The following is a 17,415-nucleotide window of genomic DNA, read 5'->3' on the forward strand; positions in this document are numbered from 1 at the left end:
AAAATTGCAGCATACAGTTCACTCATATTAGACATCAACAAATCTGCATGTTAGAGAAATATTAGTGTTCTAGCATGGAGAACCTTCAGATGGAGTTTGCATCTTTCTAAACACCAAGGAGTGTAATTATGAGCTCCAAATCTGTAAGAAATCAGGTATCATCAGTTCCATGGTTTTTGGAATGACTTTCACTATGTCATAATGTTGTACTGAAAACTGTACAAAATGTTTCAGCCACTGATGTTATAGTGGACTATTTATAGGGTTTTTTCTTTCTTTATGATGTCCTTGCCTTACACGCAAGAAGTGAAGCATCTAATCTACTATTCACCTTCAAAGCACGATGGAAAGTATCCTGGATGTTCTACGATCTAACCAGACCTTGGTCCTGTAAATCCATGTGAACTGAGCTTTAGATCCCTATGAAATACATTTGCAAATCATTGTGTTGGAACTTAGTTCTGTAAGTGGGATAAAGTGCAATTATATTTGTACAGTGCACCTTCATGAAACCTGATTTTTTAAAGTTATCCAAACTCAGAACTTTCCACATGATAGGTGGCTGTTTTGAGAAATATCTTTCAGTTTAAATAATTTGGAGGAAGAGATACTTAAGAGGTTTGAATATTGCAAAAATATGGAAAAAACCCCTGTCTTTCACTATTTTGTCATACTTAGAAAAAAAAGTATTTTCAGTCAGGAAGAAGTTTGAGAGGTAAAAATCTCTGGAAGTCAGCAGCACCCAAACCCAGGAAGTTATAAAGGAATTGCTTAAGTTGTCATAACTCTGGAGTTCATCTGTAGAACCTCTGTATTAAATACTTACACATTACTTGGCTGCTCTTGCAATCTGTCAGAACAGGTTTTCTACTGCTGGAAGTAATGATAAAATCTCAGAGGTGTTTGATATTACTTTTTCATGATGAACAGTGTGAAGTTACAGATTATGGGTATGGCTTCTCAAGAAACACCATGTCTTCTGTTATGCTACCCACACACTCTGTTTACCAAAATTATTGTAATTTCATTATGTTTATTGGTTTTCATTACATTTACTGGTTCAAAACCCTTTTGCCACCACACATCCCTCACACATTTTACTCTGTCAATGATCCAAAGTTAATTTTACTATTTTGTGGGATACTCTGTTGTCCTCACCTCATGACCATTGCATCACGTTAGCAGAGCCCCTCCACTATGTGTTTATTCCAGATGCTACAAGTCCTGCAGCCTTCGTGGATTGCCAAACTTCTTTCTGCCAGAGGCCTAGCTTCCTCACTGCCAGAACTAATGTGTCCTTCATAACGTATGCTCTGCAGGAATGCTCATGGGAGGTGACCTGTTCCATGGCGACCCTCTGCATTACCCCACGGTAAACGCATGGTAGCTATCCTTCAAGTACACTACATTTTAAAGCCTTTCATTCGCCCTGCATTAAGCTCACGCAGATGATGGTTAGAGGCCAACACCCGGTGTTGTACCTTCCACCTCTTCTCCTCATCAGCACTGTCGACTGCAGAAAAACTTGCACAAAGCCGTTTAAACGCTCCCTCTCCTGAAGTACCTCTCAGAGCGGCACATCGCGCCTAGCTCCGGAGGGACACACCTGCCCAGGCAAGACACTGCGCCAGCCTGTCCGGCAACTCCCGGCGGAGCTCGGGCAGACCCAGGCCCCGAGCCGCGTGAGGCACGAATGACTCCGCCTCGGGCCGGGCCAGCCCCTGAGGCGAGGCGAGCCCCTGAGGGAGCCCCCGAAGAGAGCCCTCCGCAGCGGCGACGGCGGGCGGGCCGTCAGCCGCCTCTCCGCGGCGCAGCCAGCAAGGGGCGCTGGGCGGCGGGTTTGGCGTGCGGCGGGCGCGGGCTGCGGATCACCTGCAGCAGCGGGAGGGCCGGGGAGCTCCGCCTTCCCCTCCTCCCCCGGTTAATCGCATCCCCCTCCCGCCGTGGCCGGCACTGGCAGCGAGGTGGCTGGGCAGAGCTGTCAGCCTCCTGCAGGCGCACGGGCACCCGCGCCCCGCTCGCACCAAGGGCCGGGCTGGAGCTGCCGGCTCCGCCGCCCTCGCACTTGCCCCGGTCCGGTGCGGCCGTGAGGATCCTGCCGCCACCTCCCCGCGAGGAGCGACCGCCGCCGCCCGCCCGGGCACCGAGAGCAGCGCTCGGGAGGAGAGAGACGAGGAGCCATGGCCGAGGGGGGCGAGGGCGAGGACGAGATCCAGTTCCTGAGAACTGTAAGCGCCGGTTTTTCCTCTCCCACCTGCACGCTGGCATGGGGCAGGGGGCCCGAGCCGTGCGGGCGGAGGGCTGCGGGGGGCGACGCCCGGGCCGTGCCCTGAGGGGAGCTGTGGGGCGGGGGGCACCGAGGGTCCATGCTCAGGGGAGGGGGCTCCGGCCCGCATGGGGGTGGGTGTGTGGGGCAGCGGGAGGCGGCAGCGCTCTGCCCCGCCGCCCCGGGGGGCTCCCGTCAGGAGGGGCTCCGGACACCCGGCCCTTTTCCCCTCCACCTGGCATCGTGTGCCCGCGAGCGGAGGGGCGATAATGAACCGCTCGCTGTGCTGGCGATGCCGGGGTAAGCGGGGGGTGCTGGTGCGGGCGGCGGGGCGGCTCGGGCAGGGCGAGGTGCGGGCAGCAGGGACCCCGCCGCTTTCCCGCAAGTGCCTCTCCGCGCTGCCTTTGCTTCCCTTCCCACCCGCCGATGTGCTCGCGTACTGCGGATACTAACCAAGCAGCCCTCCCCAGCTTAAAAGCTGCAATCACACTCCTTGTGCAGAAATAGAATTGCCGGGGAAAAAAAAAAGAGAAATCGCCTCTCCCACCCCATTCCCTGCCCGCCAAGGTTCCCACTAACTTGCAGGCGTTCTCCTCGCTTAGGACACACTAATATGGGCTTTTTGGCGTGCGCATCCTTCCTTCTGTTTTCTTCAATCCAAAACGTGTTAAGGCGCTAGAGCATTTCTTCCCTCAGTTTAATTAATCCATCAGGACTGCTGCATTTTATGCTTATCTGGATTATTTTTCTTCGAGTAACGCTTTTATTTACCTTCTGGGCCATCTCCCGAGTGCTGTTTATGTGCACAATCCTAGCAAGTTTTGCAGATGGGCATATCTGAATAGTGGTGTACACGACCCTATCACAGTTTAAGAAAAATTGCTGAGACGTTTGATAAGTAGAGCGAAACCTGCTGGGACTGTAGGGTAAAGCTTAGGTTTCTTTTTTATTGACTCTGATTCAGAAAGTGTTCATCATCAATGTCTTGTAAGAAAATACATTTAAAAAGGAGGGGAAAGCAAGCCACATAGTGTGTGTGCAGCATATTCATATGCTGTTTGCAGCATTGTGAATCCTGGATCTCGGTCAGCTTAGGTTTATTTCAATTAGAACTCGTAAAAGAATAGATATAAATCCTATTATTTTTTGTTTGTTTGAGAATTCTTAGGAAATCTGGTTTTACAGGGAATACAGCTGTTATGCAACACTGTTACAAAGATTGTCAACTTTTTTTTTCCTCTCAGTGTTATGTCACTTCTATTGTAATGTCTTAACACCTAAGGACACCTAACAGAAAAATACTTATCTGAAAGATAATTGGTCATCTCAATTTATGAGAGTTTTATTATTAGTACTTCTCACTGGTAAACCTTTTTTGGAATGACAGTCTTGCTGCAGGTTTGAATGTTAAGCTTAGCTCATGGAAGGACTGTTATCTGAATACTTAATAGGGAAAGAGAAGCAGTGAGCATGCTAATACTGCTCAGCACATACACAGTGATGTTGAACTACAGCACCTGACAGCAGCAGCATGTTACGTAAAGCAGCACTCCTGATAATATGCGTCAGGCTTAATAGAGATTTGGCAAACCCAGCCTTGGACAATGATTAAAATAATTTTTAGAATGTTGTACTTGAGGTAAAATGACCTTGAACGTGGTAAACTGTGGCATGGCAGAGGCATTTTGTGTAATTAAAGAACAAGCCTGACAAATACCCTTTTCATGTGAAGTTTTGAATCTCTGATCTCTAGTAGTATGTAAGTAGTGATTTTTACTCCTGTTTTCCTTCCACTATGACAAAGTTATGAACACTACTTGGAGAAGTCAGTTGCTTTAAGACACATTCTTGATGTATTCTTCCTTCTGTCTATTCTTGGAAAGCTTGGATTAGTATTCTCTAAAGCTGTTAGAAGTGCGTAACTCTCTGAATGGCGTTGATAGAAAGCACTAGAAATTGGATGTTACCTGGGAATTGCTGCAGTTTCTCTTTTTAGTTATTTATTTTTAAAACAGTAATTGGGGGCAGGCAGAGTCATAAATGGTTCAGTAGATAAAATAGAACTTTTCAAGGAACTGCTTATGCAAGCAGAAAAGCTTTCTTTGCTTTCAATACCTGAATGATGACATCTGTAGGCCTACTACATGTAAACAGTGCTCTTCATATTTTCTCCTTTTGGTAGGACCTGATAAACTTGCAAAATTTGCAGGTTCTCTTTCTGATGTTTCAAAATTACTGTAGCATCTTAGGCGTTTACCCTGGAATATAAACACAGTATATTATATTTAATGTTTAGAGAAATATGAAATGTTATTTAATTAAAAAATTCCCCCTTTTTTTTTTTCTTTTTTTGCATTAAGCTACTAAACGGAATTTGTATTTGCCATCTATATGCTGGTTGATAATTTGTTTTTCCTTTCCTCTTCACACATTGCTATTTGCCTAATGATTCCTCTTCTTCATTTGCTGCTTTTATTTTATTCTTATTTTTTGATAAGGTGGCATCCTGCATTTCCTGCTACAAACGTTGCTGCTAGGCTGGATTTCTGTTTCTTTTGGGAACAATTTGAGTTTGATACGTCACTTCTGAGAAGTGGATGTAACCTGTTAATGCCCTGGATTTCTGGAAGCATCAGTCCTTTCGCAGTTCGAGATAAATTTGGACAGACTCGAATTCGGCTCTGGGCTGTTCATCGCTCCTCAGGGAAAATGTAATATGAATTACATGCTTCTCACAGACAGGGGTATCTCACACTACTTTGTTGAACAGTCCAGGTGGAGATAACGTTATGTTACATGCAGCCTTTTTTGTTACATGGATGTACACGTACATCCATGGCTGTACGTTCTCCTGACTTCTCCGATTGAATGCACACATGCTGTGCAAGAGGAGTGAAGAGGAGCAAGTATTCTGCTCTTGCTTGTATTAGTTATGTGTCTGTGAAGGACTTCTTCCTTGTAGAAGACTTTTTTTTTTTTTTTTTTTTTTTAAGTATTAGAAGGAGAAAGATGTGTACAAAATAAACTTTCATTGTTTAGTCTTTACATTCAAGAATCTAAACCATTTACAGTTAAAAGGGAGATGACCTGCTTTTTTTGTTTGGGTGTTTGGGTTTTTTTTTTTTGTGGGGGTTCCCCCCCCCCCGCCCCGTTTTTTAGAATGTGTAATTTGACTAAAGTGAAAATAATTCAGAGTTCCAGGAGAAACCAGAAAATGTTTCTGCCTCGGTGCATAGGCTTCTTCCATAATGCATACATGCAAGGACTGTTTTTTGTGGTGCAGCACCCACGTAAGGGAAGGCCTTCATGTGGAGTGGGGTGGTAAGCTAATGGTAGGGTTAAAACAATTGCAGTATTTCAACAAAATAATGCTTATGAATATGCCTTATATTGGCTAAAGGTGTCCTAAATTTTGGGAGCAATATGTACCTAAGAGTAATGAGAAATGTGTAATTTAGCTCTTTGATCTTGTGATGTTCCTAATGCCAGGATTCATGGTTTTCTGGAATTGTGGAATTTATTAAATTAGAGGCAGGTCGTCTTTTAGATGTTTATGGTAGGAGAACCGCCAGAGCACACTAAAGTAAGGCCGACAGGGTTATGGTCTTTCTCACTGTCCTCTGAGACAGTGAAGACTACCATGCCTGTCAGAAATCAGAAACATAATCAGTGTGAGCAGCACATTTTCCCCAGATTGTTGGAGCCATCTCCTTTTCATCTTTTCCTACTGAAATGCTGATGTTCCCCTGTGTGCTCTCTTCCAATGCTTTTTTTTGTTCCACACCTCCCCCCCCCATATGTTTAATTATCAACCCGCAGTAAAATAGGATCTTTGCTTGTGTGAAGATATTCTGTGATGCCTTATTTTCTACCTGGACTTAATTGTTCTGAGTGTGACTGTCAGAGAAAAGTTTAAGGATACTTTGCAACACTGGGAGAGTACTTTCAAATGAAGTTAAGTATTATTTAGGATTCATGTTTGACATGCAAAAGATTTTTATTCCCTCAGTGCTGGGATTTAATACTTCAGGTAATAAAAGAGTGGAGTTTATGGCAGAGAAGTTGTTCTTCATTCTGAAATTACATCTGAAGGATGTAATGCGGTCACATTTCAAGGGCAGGTATTCTGTAACTCCAGAGTAACTTCTGTTTCAGATATTCCTTGTTATGACAGCATTTAAGCAGTGAATGTCACTTTAAATTTGACTAAAAATCATAAGCTTAGATGCCACCCTGAATGAGGATTCTGTAGAATTAGACACAAAAAGAACCTGGAAAAACAAAATCTGAAGATTATTGTTAAAAAGGATCATTGTTAAAAAAGTAACTAAACATAATAATTATGTGAATCTCTCCATGAAATAAATAGGGTGGGGGTTTTTTTGGGTGTTGTTTTTGGTTTTGTGGTGGTGGTTTTTTTTTGTTTGGTTTTTTTTTTTTTTTTGTTTTTTTTTAATCCTTTGATGCTTCCCATATGCTGCTTATCTTTAAAGGGGTTTATCAAAATATGTTAGTCTGGTAGCTGCAATCATCAAGCATACAGCTGCCAGAATGCACTCAAGAAAACGCTCAAAAGCAATCTTGGATATTAGGAGTAATTTTAGAAGGGAAGATTGCTGCAAAAACACTTTGGTTAGCCTTTGTTTGTTTTAAAAAGTAATTTTTGTTCCTGTCAGTATGTGACTTCTGAAGATTTACCAGGGACTGGCACAAGAGACCACTGTTCAAGAGCTCATGTGAGGGATGTGTGGCTGAGATTGCAGCATTTGTACCTTCCTCTCTAATGCACTGCACTGCAGTACAGATACTGAATGTGATCTCAAATTCTATTTTGGAATTCAGCTGGACAGGCTGTTTGTAGTGAGTGGGTTTTAGCTAGGACATGTAGTGCATTTCTTTTTTGGGAATTACATGTGAACATTTTATATATAATTTTTTTATTTTGAAATTGTTTGACAAATATTTTATACCACCATTAAAATGATACTACTGGATAAAATCAGTTGTCTAGTGTATGCACTATCTTCTGCAGTGTTCTGCATCTGGAAGTTGTGTTTATCTGATGTGTGAGAAGGAGGCTGAGGAAGATCTGTAACAAATAGTTGGTCCACCAGGGAAGTTTCTTGCTAGCCCTTAGTTGGGTGACTAATGTTCTGAGAGACAGAGAGCTGCTCTTACTTTCAGTGTCTGAAGATGTTTTGATGCATGGTGCTCTTTAGTATTGTGAAGGCCTGTGGAAAATCTATTGCACGAACTTAAGCTGTGCACAGACTGTAAAGAGAGAATTCCAGTTAATTTCTGACCCAAGATTTAGAATGGTCTCAAGAGCTGTGACTGCTTTTCACTTCTCTGTTTGGATACTATATTATTACAGGCATATGGTAAAGGTGGTTTTCCTGTTCTATAGCTGTGTAGAAAGTGCATGGGATGATTCTAAATAAGGAAAGTAAAGCTGTTTTGCTTGTGCAGCAATAATGATGTGTTGAAGTATTTCCCTGAATCAAGGTAAGGTATTGGAAACTGACTGTATGTGGAAGTACTGACAGTGGGCTGCATCTAGGAAGTACACAAATTAGACTGAAAATACAGAAATCTTTTTCTGCTGATTTTTATCCTTTTATCCTTCATGTTAAAACTCTTAGATTTGGTTTTGTTTTCTCAATTACACGTAGGCTTTTGTTTAAATTTCCTGAATTGACTGAAGAAGTAGACTTGGCTTTATGTGAGTGACAAAAGAATATTTAGAAACTGTATGTGTATTCCTATACTTCCTAATAAAACTTGAGGGACATAAATTTGTTTTGTTGAGTGTCATGGAACTAGTACATAAATAACCTCTGAACTGTGAAATTAACACATTTTATCAGGGTGAATGAAAGAATTTTAACTTTCTCTTAGTGTGGTTGTTGCCATTTTAATTGTGACTGATGGAAGAAGTCAGCAATATATTTTCTATATTTCAGCTATCTAAATTTTTTTAAATTTGTGCACAAAAGGAGTAATATCTCTTTACTCTAGCAAATACCTACTTGCAAATGCTATACAGAAGTCGCATAGAATGGAGCTCTGCTATATAGTGTTGATAAGAATAGCTAAAATCAATACATTAGTCAAATGAACAAAATATTTTTTTATAGCACCAGTTTTAAAAAATATTTGGGTTTTGTGTATGTCAGTTTTAATGGATCTCATGGTCACTGCTCTGAAGTGCTGTTCAAGGTCTTATGAGTGAAACTGATCTCTGTGAAGGCAGAACTACTGATTTTGGTGTAACCAGGATTTCATATCCAGACTTTTTTTGCAGGCAGAATGGCTAGAAATGTGCACATAATAGTTTTTCTTGTGTAAATGCAGGTTTGTTACTCAAAATTACTACAAAACTCTATGGGAGATTCAGTCTTCTGTTGGAATTGCTTCTAGCTAGGATGCTGCTAGGACATTTTCCTTATGGCTTATGTGATGAATCCCTTAGTGCATCACTACTGGGAAATTAAGCTCTCTGAATTTTTTGAGATGGCTTAGTACCTTTCATGGTGCTAATGTAAAAAGAAAATTACAGCAGTTTTCTGTTTTTATTTTATATTAATGAGGCTCTTGCTTTTCTGTCCATCATCAACAATATTTTTTTTTTGCTATTGATTGCAAGTGCATAGTTCCTCAAAAGAATAAATTCTCAAGAAAAGTAATTTCTAAGGTTGCATGGGTAACATTTTCCTACTACCACCATTCTAGAGTTAATCTAGAAAAAAGTGGTCTCCTCTTTTGTGAAGAAAGTTCTATGAAGTGGGAACTTCTTTTTGACATATGAAACTACCAGCAGCTGAGTTCTGCCTTGATTGAGCTACTTGGTTTGAATTTTATGCTATGTCATTGAGTGTAGAGTAGAGGCAGTAGCTAATGAAGTACATAATCTGAGCACCCTAGTTTTCCTATGTTTTCTCCAAGTGCATGCTTATGCATTATACAGATAGCTATTTCATTTGGTCTAGCTTTTCCTTTGTTAGTACGTGCTTGAATTCGTAACATGAATTCTTGAAGTAATATTAATATTATTCTGAAGTAGGAGGAAGAGGGTATGATTTTCCTGAAAAATGAGTCAAAAAAACCAAAAACCAACCCAAGCCCCAAATCAGTAAAATGACTGGAAAAGTAAGAGCCAGGTTAGTCCTAGTGACTTGTGAGTGCTTTATCTTATTTATGTTAAAAAATGTTAATAGAGACTTTTATAAAATGTGGCAACTAAAAACTTCAGAGTAATGAATCTTCTTTTAATGAAAGCTGAAATGTGAATCCTGTTACTTTTTCCTTCAGACAGCCTGGAAATACCCATTTTGAACCTTAACTGTGGTCAGGTAGAAGTGAGAACAGAGCATTTTAATTATTGACACTGTTATACCTTGGAATTTTTCCCAACAGCAAAGTAAGAGTAGCCTGGTGTGATTTTCTCTCTCTAGTCTGTGTTCTGCTGAAGACCTGTACTATGTTTTGCAAGTGTATGGTACTTAAGCCATGTGGCTCTGTTGCGTATATCACTCTGGGAATGGAAGGCCTCTAGAAGAAGCTGCCTGATGTGTCTCAGTAACTGAGAAAAGGCATAAAGGAACTAGTTTAGAGAACAGTTTAAGCCTTTTAAAGGGAACCACAGCAACAGAGCTTACCGCAGTATTCTGTGCCCATCAGGGGCACAACAGTGGTATTTTGTTGTTCTAGTTGTAGCAAATGGAGCAACTTAAGGGCAGCCGCTGCCTTCAACTTCATCACAGAAAAGGTCACTCCAGTTTCCTAACAAAGAGTAGCAGGAAATCCCATCTGCTTTTACTGCAGCATAGTTTTATGCTGCGCTCCCTTGTTGATAAGAGTGAGATTCATTAGCTAGTTATGTGTCCGCTAATGAAAGAAAATGTGCTTTTCTTCATCTTTTTTACATAATGATGATGGAGTAACTTGTCAGGTGAAGGATTTAAACTCTTCAAATAGGTTGCTCCTTCTAGAACCTGGTAATATGTTGCTCAGCTATAGATTTGAGTAGATGTATGTTTGAGGCATGTACTGTGTTTTAGTAGAAGCTTTGCCTGGCTTCTCAGTATTCCTTAATAAAACCAAACTAGTATGTAGGTTCCTATTGTTTGGAAAGTGGCAGGTAAGGTGTCATAACATGAGCTGTATTAACTTATTCTACAGTTGCAATTTCTGTTTAAATGTAATGCTATAATGGTCAGTTTTACAGTGATATTAATGGGTTTATAGGAGCGTTCACACTAGCAGCTACATTAAATTTTAAATAAAAGATGGGTTCACTCGTTCAGTGTTGTGGCATACTTCAGTGTTTAACATAGTCAGGAATGACTTCCTTATAATTACCACGTTCTTGAGGAAAATTGGAAATGTAGTAGGTTACTGAGTAATCAGTAGACTTCCGAGAGGGACTTCAGTAAAAGTTGACAAGGTATCATTCCTGAGATGCATGGATCAGTTAATTTTTAACATGCAAAACATCTCAGTGCAGGTTTTTTGATTTGATTTGGTTTTATTCATATTCTGAACACTGTAGGAACACGGAGGGGGAATAAAAAGATATGTTTTTTGAGGCAGCTTTTCAGAGGATTTCAGAGTAACTTATGCTGTCTAACTACATACTTGTGTTACCTGATTGTTTTTTACGTGACTGTGGGAAATAATATCTCATGGATATTAGCTGTCAGAACCAAATGCTGAACACTGACATATCCTGTGTCTCTACCTCTGTGAAAACTGAGTGCGCTGAATTTGAAGAATGTCCTTGCTTAAATCCTTCCTTCAAAGGAATGACGGAAGGAAACAACACATAATTTCATTGGCTGCCTGTGAATTTTCCAGGAGATTGCTGGGAGGTGCAGTTGTATTAGTGGCATCAAGCCAGATGCCACTGTTTCTTACATGTATGTTTCTTCCTTCCAAACCAGATGACTGCCTGTGCTTTGTGTGGGATGCATCCTTGGGTTTTGTAAAAAGGAGAAAGGGAAAAGAGGAAGGTATCTTCCTTTGCTGAATATGCCAGTAATTTCCCTTGGTCTTACCAGCATTTTCCATTCTTGTGATAGCTAAGTAGAATTCCATGTATGGGAATTTAGGTGAAGGAATGAATGGAATTTGAGGAGCGCTCAAAGTAAGCTGAGGTAATTGGATAGATCTGCGTAAGAGTCAGTAAATTACTGTATAGATGGATTAGTTCACTAGTAACTGATCCTCATAATACATAAGGAATGTAGCCGTGTTAATAAACGTTTAAAAAATCACCTATGGTGTTTATTTTTCTAGTTGCAAAGTGGAATAATTCCATTAGACCTAGCAGATGTGTGGTAAGCCCAAGCTAGATGATTAAACCTCTCTGTACAGCCACATGACCTTCATCCTGAAGCAGTCTTTTAATAAAGCATTTAGTTCCAGTGGTGACAGCAGCCACTGAAATACCTGTACAGATGGATAAGAATCCTTTAGCCCTACAACAGTCATGAGAATCCAGTGTGGTTCTAACACCGAGGGTTAGACTGAAAATAAGCATCAATTGGATGACTTCATATTTTTGACTGTTTCCTGTGTGTTTATGAAGTAGATTTTGCAATGCTAGTGAATGGAGCATTGTGTGCGTTTATGCAGTCTTCTTGTGAGTACAAGGGAGATGGAATGCATATGCCCTTTTCCATACAACAGGGAAATAGTAAGAATTGAATGGATATGGGGAGAACCTTTCTTCTGATTACAAAAATTACAGGTAGTAATACTTTCTTTCTTTCTTTCTTTCTTTCTTTCTTTCTTTTTTTTTTTTTTTTTTAAATTTTATTTTATTTTCTTCCCCTGCCCCAGTTGACACTTACAGAAAGCAAAGACTTGTCTCATGATTTGGTATGTAACAGCGAGCAGACTGCTGAAAGAACCACAGTATTGCATTCATGCAGATGTGAAACTGTCATAGCAAGTATGGCTGAAGAGATCTAACTCTCCTACTAAAGAACTGATAAAGATCAACATCTGTTCAAGTATATGAATTTTCAGGGCCAGAAATATTAGGTAACATTACTGAAGTGTGATTGTTGGGGCAGAGAATCCATGATGCACTACCATCACAGATCTGAATAAAATACTCGTCTGGTATCTAGGAATTGCAGGAGGGTGATAGCCACATAGGTAAATCCAGAAAAAATTCTCAAATGACAGAGGTGTTCCATCACTGGTGACTGGATTTCTGTAGGTTAAGCTTGTGAATTAATGATGATTCACATACTGAGATGTTTTTGAGTAGGTCTTGACATGATAATTTGACTGCTTGGTCAGGTACATCAACCATTATTTATGCTTTAATGGCTTTTAGTATGTCTAATGTAGTGAATATTAATTCTAAAAGTTACTACTTTTGATACTTTAAATCTTAAAGCTTGCAAAAAGGACGGATTACAAAACAAACCATCAGTGAAGGCCTGATCTCCATTTTGAGCTAACCAGGGTTCTTGTAGAAAGATCCTGTAAATTCTGTTTTGATGTGAGAAGGTTCCTGAAATGCTCTAGAAGAAATGCTGTTGGATTTTTGGATCGTTTCAGAATATCACTTGCAACATTATGTCTCGAAGTCCATTTCTGAAGTCTGTTAGCAGTATCTCATACAAGAAGAGTATTGTATTTGTTCTGTATGTTATCTGCTGGTTCATTTGAAGCTGCTCTCCTTTGGACTTTTTGGCTCAGAGTTCAAAACTTCTTGTTTAACTGCTCTCACTCTTCCTTTTTCTTGTTGCAGCCACCGAGATCCCTGTCTTTTGGTACTGTGTTCGATTGCTCTTCTTGATTTAAAGTTTGACAGAGCTTCAACCTAAGCCTATGGCAGGTCTTGCTGTTGTCTTTAGTTATGAATTTAAGCATTCGTTCAAACTCGTAGAAGCATAGTTTCCGGAAGGGGGCTCTCAAATCTGGGATTTCTTTCTTTTTTATTTATTTTTTTTAATTTCTCTCTTGATTGACAAAGGGCAAGGTCAAGGGTTTTTTAGTTTTTTCCTGCTTTTGGAACAAGAAAGTGTATTAAAACTGCCACATCAAGTTTACAAAGTAGGACAGAGGTTATCATGAGAACTTAAGTAATACGTGATTCTTCACATCGTTTGTATTTATGTCTTCATTTTCTCTCCTTTTCCTTTGCATGCTTGACCTCTGAAAAGCTTGAGCTCATTGAGCTTCAGTTCCATGGACTACAGAATCCTTAATTTCAAATGAACAGAATGTGTCTAGAAAGGGAGAGGGATGGAATGCAGGAGGGAGGGATGTCAAGCCTCATAGGTGAGCTTTGTCATCCTCTTGAGAGGTGTAGCTTGTTGCATGGCTTTTCTCCAAAATAAAACAGATGCTTTTGCATAGAAAGTGTATTAAAACTCTGAGTGTAAACACAAGAAGAAACTTTCATTTTCCATGGGAGGAGAAAAATGAGTAATTAAGTAGTGATAATTAAATTTTCACATTCCTAAAGGTGAACGGCGATATTGTTTTCTAGGTGAAATGTGTGGCTTAATTCAATAAAAACTGTATAGCTGCATTTTTACATATTGAAATGTTTACACCTATTTATTGACTACAGCCAACTGAGAATGTAGGTTTTTTTTTTTTTTTCCCTATTCTAAATTAGGAATTTTCATACCTGTTTTTATCTACTGGAAATTAAATGAATGTGATTTAAAAGGATATCAAGCTGCAGCGTTGACATATTTTATTGATAATGTTACAGGCATCACTTTATTCTGATTATGTCAGAAGTAATTTATCGCTCTTTTTTATTTTGAGATTTCTAGTTGAACTGTAGCTTATAATTTGTATGTCAGCTGCAGTTGCAGCTGAAGACTCTTTAATTTCTTTTTTCCTTATACTATAAATCTGTTAGTGAAGCAGAATTGGACGCTTTCTGTTTTATCCCCATTTTTTTATTCTGCTTTCTGTTCTACAATTTATTTTTTACTTGACAGCTGCAAAGATAAAAGAGCACTAGTGACAGTATTCTTCCCTTTCAAACCAATTTGTTTTGGGACTTGCCTCTCGGGCTTCGTAAACTACCTTTCTGCAGAGTCCTGTGCTTGGCTTAAGGAATTGTATACGGTGGCCCTCTTCACAGAGGAACGTTCTTTCTGCTGACTCTGAGAAAACCTCTAGGTGAGAGTTACTCTGTCAGTTTCCTGAAGCTGTAATCTTGTAAAGTAATCCAATTAATGTAGTGTGTGAGAGATGCTTAACCTTCAGAACTTAATGGGGGAGACTTGTTTCCATGCATGGCATTTGCATTTCTGTTCACATAGGAAAGCCTTGCTGCATTTTTTGATTTACTAACAGAGTACACTAACACGGGTCAGAACAGACATTCATTGAAGGAATGAGTTTGATTACTGAACTGTGTGGGAGTGTGAATGTTTACAAAATTACTTCTTCATGTATCTATGTGACTTCCTGTTGATGAGTGAGGTTTTTTATGATTATTTATGTCTGTTACAGAATTACAGTTTGAAAGTTGGAAGCACATCTAGAGCTTGGGAAGCGCACTTTGTTGTAGTAAGTTCTTAATCAAAAGTTACAGTTTGCTATTAGTGGTTGTACCCTAGTGATATATTTCATTGGAAGGGGCAGAGAAACAAGGAGTTCTTGGAGTGAAATGGATTTGCAGCATTATTGTATACCTTTGAACAGTAACCAGCTGAAGAAAATTCTTACATACCTTTCAAAATTTCTAGCTGGATTTAATTTTCCTTGCCTGAGGAATAAATAGTTTAAACAAAAGAAATGCATAAAACAGGCAGGTTGGTGTAACAGGTTGTTAAGTTATTTTATTAGTAAAGGCTGGAAAAAACCCCTTATGATAAATATATATATATATATATTTTTTTTTTTCTTGCCAGAAGCCTAGAAACAAATTCAGTACTTCAAAGGCTGCTTCAAGTAAAAACCTCTCTCTCTTACCTACTGCTTAAATTATATCAAATCTGAATCAAAATAAATTATTTTTAGTATAATATCTAGCAGGATAATCTACTCTGCATCTGTTAAACTTTTTATGAATTTATTTGCTGGTCCATGACTGCAAGGGTCTTTATATGGCTGTGTATGTGTTTTGTAAGTCTGGATCTGTTCTCACTGATGTTAATGTTAAGCCTCCTCTAGATTTTAACCAGAGCTGAATTGTGCACTAATAGCATTGTTCAATGTAGTATATAGTGACCTATATATGTCAAATGTGAATCTTTGTCTGCCATTTTAAGCATAATTAATATTTATCTTGCTTATGCACCAAAAGTGTGTGACCTGGCTTTTACACAACTAGTTTAAAAATATTTTGAAGTATAGTAGGCAACACATGCATCTTATTGTTGGTAAATTGTTCCAGCTTTGCCACACAGATGTACCATCTTGTCCAATTCAAAGGTAATAACCTGTCATATGTTTCTCTTGTCTGAGAAGACAGATTTTATTTTATTTTTCTCTACAAATCTCCCTGAAGTCTTTGTTAAGAAGCTAAATGTTGTTCTTTCAGAGTAGTATTTGTAATTTGTGTTATCAATGTGCCTTTGCTGTGTCCAGCATAAATTTTAGTATGCTAGCCATGGAACCCAATGCCAGCTCTAATTTGGTTTTGAGATTATGTATACTGTTTAATTTACTTAGTCATGTATGCTATGGGGGAATACTGCTTTTTAGGTGCTTGATACATGCAAACCTCTTATTTTTCGTATTTATTTCTTCTACTCTTTTAGCATCTTTATATTAAAAAAAAAATCTTAAAAATCTTGGTCTTTATTACAAGGCTGGGAAATCTGTCTTGTCTTGGAGCTTTTATTTTTAGGTGAGTACAATGGCTTGTGTTTAGTTATTGAAGAATGATTCAGTTACTTCAAGGTAAGAAACTATCTTGTCACAAAGTTTCTGAAACATCTTAAGCTCTCCTGTGATTTTACTTGGTGTCTGTGAGCCTAACTAAATCTGTTTTAGGAATATCAGCATTTCATGGAACTGAGCTCTCAGTGTGCAGTGTTGCTCAACTATGGCAGTGGTCAAATAGCAAAGATTATGTACACTTTCAGGTACATTGTACACATCAGGTAAATAGTAAAATAGGTCTGCTAGTTTTCTGAGTTTATCAGAATAATTTACCTTGCACTTGAAATGCAGCAGAATATCTAATGAGAAAATATGTAGCATAGGAATATTCAGGTCTTTGCCTTCTACTTGCATTTTTCCATTCCGACTAGTCCATCATTTCATTTTCTGGTTTACAATAAAACTGAAAGGCTTAAATGGAAAGATCTCCAATCAGGTTTTGGTTACACAGGATTTGCGTTGTGGTAGCTGGTAATTGTCCTTTTCCAGCTTATTTCCTGCTGAAATAGTCTGCGTCTCTTCATACTTTCTGGATTTTCCATACGTGGAACCAAACCTTCTGTGCACCCTCTCATATGCTTTATTCTACAGTAGTCATTGCTTTCCAGTTGTCTTGTCCAGAGACTTCTCTGTTGTTGGAAACAAATTATTACAAATGATGGCATGGTCTTGTGACTATGTTTGCTTAGAATGTATAGCACTTTTTTTTTTTTTTTTTTTTTTGCCTTCCTTAAGCACAGGAGTTAATTAGGATCAGAGTGAAGAAAGAAAATCACAGATATTGATGCTTCCTTGAAAATATACATTATTTGCTTTTCTCTTCTGTTTTTCTTGTTGCTGATTCATGGTTGTTCCTGACTTTATTGGGATTTTTTTTTTTTTTTTTCTGGTGTGTAAACTAACCCTTATCTGGAATTGAAACAAACATTCAAACTTTAAATTCTTCCAAAAAACATCTCTTTCTCTTAATGAAGAATTGGAGGGGTGATCCCTAAATAGTAGTCCTTTTGTCTTGAAGAAGATGCATTTGAGAAAAATGGAAGACTGTAAACAACCTCTTGTTGTCTTTTAAAACTGACCTACTGGTATATATTGTTTTGTTCTCTTGGGCCAGCTCTTGCTGAAGTAAAGATTAATGTATCTCTTGATTTGGATTTAGTATTCTTTTAAAATAAAATGTATTTTCATAGTAAAGATTTTTATAATCTGAAGAGAGAAGAGCACTGTAAAAATCTTAAACTCATTGTAGTTTTATGATTGTAAAAAATATGGTT

At 39.0% G+C, this 17,415-nt stretch overlaps 1 protein-coding gene across 7 annotated transcripts in view; it reads left to right on the forward strand.

Annotated features, from left to right (window-relative positions):
• The first annotated feature begins 1,924 nt into the window (after nt 1–1,924).
• Nucleotides 1,925–17,415, forward strand: part of RYR2 (ryanodine receptor 2) — a 375,228-nt gene continuing 359,737 nt past the window's right edge. For 5 of the 7 annotated variants that reach the window (XM_030499610.1, XM_030499611.1, XM_030499612.1 and 2 more), the window contains exon 1: nt 1,925–2,228. In XM_030499610.1, coding sequence (XP_030355470.1) covers nt 2,181–2,228 — 48 coding nt within the window. In that variant the 5' untranslated portion in view covers nt 1,925–2,180. The remainder of the gene's footprint in view (nt 2,229–17,415) is intronic. The other 2 variants (XM_030499614.1, XM_030499617.1) reach the window with 1 other exon arrangement.

Source organism: Strigops habroptila, chromosome 10, assembly GCF_004027225.2.
Source record: "Strigops habroptila isolate Jane chromosome 10, bStrHab1.2.pri, whole genome shotgun sequence".
Classification (NCBI taxonomy): domain Eukaryota; kingdom Metazoa; phylum Chordata; class Aves; order Psittaciformes; family Psittacidae; genus Strigops; species Strigops habroptila.